Source organism: Oncorhynchus masou, chromosome 1 (genome assembly GCF_036934945.1).
Source record: "Oncorhynchus masou masou isolate Uvic2021 chromosome 1, UVic_Omas_1.1, whole genome shotgun sequence".
Lineage (NCBI taxonomy): Eukaryota > Metazoa > Chordata > Actinopteri > Salmoniformes > Salmonidae > Oncorhynchus > Oncorhynchus masou.
This window is the reverse complement of record NC_088212.1, coordinates 73193895-73202046: the sequence shown is the minus strand read 5'-3', so window position 1 is coordinate 73202046 and position 8152 is coordinate 73193895. Positions and strand designations below refer to the sequence as shown.

Sequence of the window (8152 nt, the reverse complement as noted above, 5' to 3'; positions counted from 1 at the left end):
CATCTGACCAGAGCACCTTCTTCCACATGTTTGGTGTGTCTCCCAGGTGGCTTGTGGCAAAATCTAAACAACACTTTTTATCGATATCTTTAAGAAATGGCTTTCTTCTTGCCACTCTTCCATAAAGGCCAGATTTGTGCAATATATGACTGATTTGTTGTCCTATGGACAGAGTCTCCCACCTCAGCTGTAGATCTCTGCAGTTCATCCAGAGTGATCATGGGCCTCTTGGCTGCATCTCTGATCAGTCTTCTCCTTGTATGAGCTGAAAGTTTAGAGGGACGGCCAGGTCTTGGTAGATTTGCAGTGGTCTGATACTCCTTCCATTTCAATATTATTGCTTGCACAGTGCTCCTTGGGATGTTTAAAGCTTGGGAAATCTTTTTGTATCCAAATCCGGCTTTAAACTTCTTCACAACAGTATCTCGGACCTGCCTGGTGTGTCCTTGTTCTTCATGAAGCTCTCTGCGCTTTTAACGGACCTCTGAGACTTTCACAGTGCAGGTGCATTTATACGGAGACTTGATTACACACAGGTGGATTGTATTTATCATCATTAGTCATTTAGGTCAACATTGGATCATTCAGAGATCCTCACTGAACTTCTGGAGAGAGTTTGCTGCACTGAAAGTAAAGGGGCTGAATAATTTTGCACACCCAATTTTTCAGTTTTTGATTTGTTAAAAAAGTTTGAAATATCCAATAAATGTCGTTCCACTTCATGATTGTGTCCCACTTGTTGTTGATTCTTCACAAAAAAATACAGTTTTATATCTTTATGTTTGAAGCCTGAAATGTGGCAAAAGGTCGCAAAGTTCAAGGGGGGCCGAATACTTTCGCAAGGCACTGTATGTTGCATGTTATAAGTATGTCACCATCATGTGCACTAATAACATTTAGAACTAATTGGATGACATTGTTGTGAGTATCATTTCGGTGCTTGAAAAAAATGTATGGCTTTCTGAAAACGCCATATTAACTGACTCCACAATGCCATGACTATTTGATGTAAGAGAAACTTCAATTGAAAAGACAGAATTCTTAATATTTTGTTGAGCAACATATTGATCAAACACATATTCTAAAAATGTCTCTGTTGTGTTTTAAAATGACTGATTATCATATGGGTATGACAAAAACTGTGTTATGAGTAATGTACAAGAAAAGATGAATACTCTCTGCTCAAAGTTATTGACAATGAATGCTCTTAGCTCTGTGATGTTATTCATGCTGATGTCACTGTGGACCCAAACAACAAGTGTAATGAGCTGATCAGTTTTTCTTTCAGGTATGAAACAGAACACAGCCCTGATTCCATGATGCTCAGAGCATGATATGTAGAGAATGATGTGTCTCTTTCAAAGCTGATATTGCCGATGGTGGCATCCTTAAGAAGTTTCCTTCTTCTCTGGCTACTCAGTTTGGAGAGATGGCTGGTTCTACAACGTTTCTTAATGATGTCATACACTATCCACTTCGATATCATACACTATCCATATATTTGTATGTTGAACAGGCTGAAAGGCACCTTGGACAGCACCCACTGTAGGTCTGCATGCCTCTGGGGAACTCGCACTGGTCACCTCTGCGGCAGAGGCTTTGACACAAGCCACAGAGGATTGCCTGCCCAACCACAGAAAAGAGCAACGCTTGGAGGAGGGAGCAATGGACATGTAACAAAGTACCTTGCCCGCCACCCGGTTGGTGAAGATAGAGTCCTATTTAGCACAGCGACTCTTAAACCATTGGGAGAGAAGTATCTACTCTACTGGCAGGATTGTTGTCACATTTTCACATTCCCCCTTGTTGGAGGCAGGAGTCAAGCAGAAATCCTGAGTGACGTAGCAGTCTAAGGCACTGCATCGCAGTGATAGAGGTGTCACTACAGACCCAGGTTTGATCCCGGGCTGTATCAAAATCGGCCATGAACGGGAGTCCAATAGGGTGGCGCACAATTGGCCCAGCGTCGTCCGGGTTAGAGGAGGGTTTGGCCGTGGTAGGCCGTCATTGTAAATAAGAATTTGTTCTTAACTGACTTGCCTAGTTAAATAAAGATTCAATTAAAGAAAAGGGTGCATGGCCCAAGTTCCAACTCAACAAATCACAGGACCCACACAAAGAATTATGTAATCAAACAAATAACATTTGACCCGAGAAGGCTAAGTAACAAGTTTCATCTGGCATGGAGCATGTAGTTGTTGAAGAAACTGTCTGGTTACACTTTATTTTAGGCCTACAGTATTATTGGTAGAAAACATATGGTAAAATGATAATAACCTGACAATTAGGCTTATCTAATAATAACTACATTTCAGTCAGTTGGAATTCACTAAAACAAGAATGATAAGCCTACCATTATAACAGATATTGACCAATTACTACCAAAGGACTAACCTGAGATGGTACCACACTCAAAGAAAGGACTGAGGTGGAAATTAATTGATCATTTAAATTAATTGTTACACAATTGCAAACGTATTAATTGCAGTATGTTGCCTACTAAAGCTAAAGTGTGACGTTGTGAAATAATTAATATGTAGGTCAGTATTAACATACTGTATTCAGCAGATCGTGTGGCAGGTTGTCCGGCAGGGTGCTTACGGAGTGAGCAAGAAAAAGCGGGCTGCTGGTGGCAGGGAGCAAAGGAAGGAAACGTGAGGAATGGCTGAAAGCTGACTGTGTTTTTCTACAGGAAACAAATCAGGAGGGAAACGATAGCAAAAATAAGTCACCAAGTGTTTCCCATTTCGGTTGGAGAATTGTATTGAGGCTTCTTATTTTGTCCACGCACGGATCCGCATGGTTTTCTGATTTAATGGGACAACGAAAACGGAAAAAGCAAAAGGTGCCAATTTTGTCGTCTGTGTGGACGGGTGCTACTTATTTTTATGGGACCAATACTCCACACGGGATGAATAGGAGGACACTTAGTGCAAGGTAAACCGCATTGTTTGAGTAAAGAAAATGTCCCAGATTTGACAGGGGTAGTTAAGGATATATGTTTGGTGGGACTGATGCATTAACATGTTATATCCTTGAAGTGGTCGACTACCTATCAACAAGAATACGTATTCAAGCTTCTTGGACAAGCCATCACAACAGAGCAGTCACATGAAAATTGGCCTACATGTCCTTATAAGAGAAACACGTAAAGCCATTTTGCTCCGTCTGAACAGAAGAAGAACATGCGCGTGTTTGTCATCTGGATATTTTTGCGGTTGTTTTCACTACGGAATGGTGCGGCTGGTCAAGGACAATCCACTCCGGCTATTTGTTCGTCCTCATGCAGCTGCGACGAGGACGGAGGCGCCGATTGCTCTGGGAAAGGTCTGACCACTGTCCCGGTTGGTCTAAGCGCCTTCACCTACTACCTGTAAGTATCAACACATATTGAAACTGCGTAATAAAACACGATTAAACCTAGAATCGATCTCTCTCACTGGTTAGGACGTGTTTGTAATGGTAAGATTGGCCACTAGTTACTCGAGAGGGGCACCTCTCACGTCAATACTGGAGCAAACTTTTGCACAATGGCTGTCAATGAAGCCAAGTAATCGAGTGCGTTTTTACAACTTTCGGCTGTGGATCAGTTATTCAACTGATAGCAAACACATTATTGTGGTTGGTATGAGAGAGCAAACACAAAAAATGAAGAACAGCCAGAGGAAAAGTAGCCCATAAAATTGAAGGTTGGTACAGTATATACAGTATTGGCTAGGCTATTATTTTAATGCAATGGTTGACAAAATGTTTCATGCTGGTCCAAACTCATTCACTTGCTGACCTTTCCTTGATATGACCCCTCTTATACCGTAGTATTTTACTATACTGAAAAGCATACAAGCTATAGCATATTCCTTGGCCTGGCACCTGAACTTTCACTTTCTTAGACTACAGTCACTTATATTTAGGGACATGTGGATAGTAGCCCATCCTGTGTAAAGCAAGAAGGTGGATCTGTCTTCATTTGCTGATTCTTTGGCCTGTCTCAGCTCTGTGGTCTCGATTGATTGTGATTATACCTGCCAGAGAGTGTTTGTCCTGAATGCTGCTCCACTCACCAACTCACATCATGGCAGAGAAAGTCCCGTGCCACTTTAAGTGTATGCCTATCCCTAAAAGAAAACACTGTGGACACACACACCCATCATCTCAGAGACAGTTGTGTGGTTGGTATTCTGATATTTGCATTACATATCCTTTACATATGCATTACATGTCCTTTACAAAGTGATTCAAATTCATCTTACAGGGATACACCAGAATTCACCCTGGAATTTGTCAGTTCAGTAACACTTTACTGTAATAATTAAGTCTTATTTTCTTTCCTTCCAAAGTTTCCTAAGTTGCAAAATTGTGGCTCAAGCAACTTATCGACATGGGGAAAATGTGCAATGTTAAATTATTTATAGACTATATTTTTAACAGAATAAAATATTTTCTGAATCTTGTTCAGGAACCGCCGAAAGGAAAAAGCTGTTGTGATCAACCCAAAATAACAACTAAACCAAAAGCCCTATGACATGGATCTTTTACTTAGCCTATAGTTTATTTTTAAGGAATGATGACTGTTTCTTTTCTGTATTCCCTGTGATTCCGCCATCATATCTGTCTTTGTCTCTGTACCAAAAAAAGCAAGTTGCTCTGCACTACCTTACTGGAGAGAAAGAGCATTACTAAATGAGGAGAAACTGAGACTGGGTTTACATAGTTAATACATTTCTGGTTAACTAGCCTTAAAGGTTTCACAATGTCTTAGTTAATGATAAACAGAGCAGCCGCCCAAGGGCGTCAAAGGGTCTATGTGTTATTTAATGAAGGTGGATGAAGGAAATGTGCTTCCTAATGTGGAAAAGAAGGAAGGATCTGCCCTTGAGAAGACTACCCTCTGGGCACACACTGGTTGATTCAAAGTTGTTTTCATGTCGTTTCAATGAAATTACGTTGAACCAACGTGAAATACAGTGCCTTGCGAAAGTACTCGGCCCCCTTGAACTTTGCGACCTTTTGCCACATTTCAGGCTTCAAACATAAAGATATAAAACTGTATTTTTTGTGAAGAATCAACAACAAGTGGGACACAATCATGAAGTGGAACGACATTTCTTGGATATTTCAGACTTTTTTAACAAATCAAAAACTGAAAAATTGGGCGTGCAAAATTATTCAGCCCCCTTAAGTTAATACTTTGTAGCGCCACCTTTTGCTGCGATTACAGCTGTAAGTCGCTTGGGGTATGTCTCTATCAGTTTTGCACATCGAGAGACTGACATTTTTTCCCATTCCTCCTTGCAAAACAGCTCGAGCTCAGTGAGGTTGGATGGAGAGCATTTGTGAACAGCAGTTTTCAGTTCTTTCCACAGATTCTCGATTGGATTCAGGTCTGGACTTTGACTTGGCCATTCTAACACCTGGATATGTTTATTTTTGAACCATTCCATTGTAGATTTTGCTTTATGTTTTGGATCATTGTCTTGTTGGAAGACAAATATCCGTCCCAGTCTCAGGTCTTTTGCAGACTCCATCAGGTTTTCTTCCAGAATGGCTCCAGCCATCTTCCCATAAATTTTAACCATCTTCCCTGTCCCTGCTGAAGAAAAGTAGGCCCAAACCTTGATGCTGCCACCACCATGTTTGACAGTGGGTATGGTGTGGTCAGGGTGATGGGCTGTTTTGCTTTTACGCCAAACATAACGTTTTGCATTGTTGCCAAAAAGTTCAATTTTGGTTTCATCTGACCAGAGCACCTTCTTCCATATGTTTGGTGTGTCTCCCAGGTGGCTTGTGGCAAACTTTAAACGACACTTTTTATGGAAATCTTTAAGAAATGGCTTTCTTCTTGCCACTCTTCCATAAAGGCCAGATTTGTGCAATATACGACTGATTGTTGTCCTATGGACAGAGTCTCCCACCTCAGCTGTAGATCTCTGCAGTTCATCCAGAGTGATCATGGGCCTCTTGGCTGCATCTCTTATCAGTCTTCTCCTTGTATGAGCTGAAAGTTTAGAGGGACGGCCAGGTCTTGGTAGATTTGCAGTGGTCTGATACTCCTTCCATTTCAATATTATCGCTTGCACAGTGCTCCTTGGGATGTTTAAAGCTTGGGAAATCTTTTTGTATCCAAATCCAGCTTTAAACGTCTTCACAACAGTATCTCGGACCTGCCTGGTGTGTTCCTTGTTCTTCATGATGCTCTCTGCGCTTTTAACGGACCTCTGAGACTATCACAGTGCAGGTGCATTTATACGGAGACTTGATTACACACAGGTGGATTGTATTTATCATCATTAGTCATTTAGGTCAACATTGGATCATTCAGAGATCCTCACTGAACTTCTGGAGAGAGTTTGCTGCACTGAAAGTAAAGGGGCTTGAATAATTTTGCACGCCCAATTTTTCAGTTTTTGATTTGTTAAAAAAGTTTGATATATCCAATAAATGTCGTTCCACTTCATGATTGTGTCCCACTTGTTGTTGATTCTTCACAAAAAAATACAGTTTTATATCTTTATGTTTGAAGCCTGAAATGTGGCAAAAGGTCGCAAAGTTCAAGGGGGGCCGAATATTTCGCAAGGCACTGTAGATGTTGAATTGACGTCTGGACCCAGTGGGTATTCATACAGAACAGTTTCATATCCAAGACTGAATGAGAAATTTAAATATATACAATATCACCATCACCTTTATTTACGCCACTTAACATAAAAGCTGAGGGGTTGGTTTTTATATTTATTTCCACCTAGGTACCTGAACATTACACCACAAGTACATTTTATTGACTTCTTGAGTTCATTAATATCCAGCAGAATTGTAGAAATACACACGCTCTAGAGTTGACCCAATAAACTGCCAATGTAGAGATGTTTTGTGTCAGGTAAAATGAAGAGAAACCGTGGTATTTACCAATGTGTAAACTAAGACACAGTGTAGTGTATGCTGTTATCAAACATCATGATCTTGCGTGTAAGTTACCAACACATCCCCAAATATTGTATTACAATTGCCAAGTCAACGTATTACGGCTGGAAGTGTGGGCGTGAAGGCTTCTTGTGCACCTACACTGAGCAAGGGTTATCCAAATGCTTTGTGACAGCTTTTTAGCTCATAACTACGTGATATATTCAGTTCAAGCCCTCCGAGTATTTGACGGGTTGCCTTGGAGCAATTCCACGCCAACAGAGTGATTTTTCACTTTAAAATGTATGTCAAACAAAAACCAATGATTGCAAACAAATGATACAACTCTATGCACAGGGACTACTTAGCAATTTCCACTGACAATTCTTCAAGTAAATGTTCACTTGACGTTGTCAAAAGTGGTCAATCATTGGTTTCTTGTTTGAAATACATTTTAAAGTAAAAAATGTTTCTATGTTAATGTGGAATTGACCCTTAGTTCAGCTGTCTCTCTCTTTCTATTTCTCTCCCTCCCTCTCCATTCAATGTCTCTTTTCCGTCTCTTAAATTCCCCTTCTTTCCATTCCTTCTGTGTTTTGGTGAGTAGAGAGGTCAGGGGTCATGATGGATTAGTGCGACACATCGCAGCTGTAGAAATACTCTTTTTGTCAGAGTTAATGCACAGGGAGGCTGTGCTGAGCTGGTAATGTTCCTTACCGGAAGTGAGCTAATGTTTGTTTAAAGAACTAAACAAAATATTTACCTCCATAATGTTAATTTAATCCCATTTACCACTCATCAAAAGTGGAATTACATCCTTAGTATAGAAATATTTTTTGGTAACACTTTACATTAGTGCGTCAGCAAATAAACAACTTAATCTATTAATTTGGGGTACACATCATCTGCTGTGATGTTTAGTGGCAATTATAAGCTTTTTTGCTGAAACAGCAGAGACAGGCGGGGATCAACAAGACAGGCAAATAGTGAAGAGCTTGATAAATTGAGATATGGAAAATTACTTAAGGGAGAGATTAATGGACAGAAAGAAACAGGGAAATTGACACACGCATAAACACACACAGAGATAATGATAGAAGCAGACAGGTCCAGCAGTCTTACAAGAGGCACATTGCAGGCCCTGCTGTCCCTAGAGGTGGGAGAATGGTTTCCCAGAAGGTTGGCTTTGTTTGTGATATTCCTCCTGCTGTGATTCCATCCAGTACAACCTGCCACCCCATGAATGTACTGAATC

At 40.6% G+C, this 8152-nt stretch overlaps 1 protein-coding gene across 1 annotated transcript in view; it reads left to right on the top strand.

The window, feature by feature from the left end:
• The first annotated feature begins 2580 nt into the window (after window positions 1-2580).
• The window catches only part of LOC135550264 (leucine-rich repeat-containing G-protein coupled receptor 4-like), a 30740-nt gene continuing 25168 nt past the window's right edge, over window positions 2581-8152 (top strand). Inside the window, exon 1 of the mRNA XM_064980913.1 lies at window positions 2581-3373. Coding sequence (XP_064836985.1) covers window positions 3186-3373 — 188 coding nt within the window. The 5' untranslated portion in view covers window positions 2581-3185. The remainder of the gene's footprint in view (window positions 3374-8152) is intronic.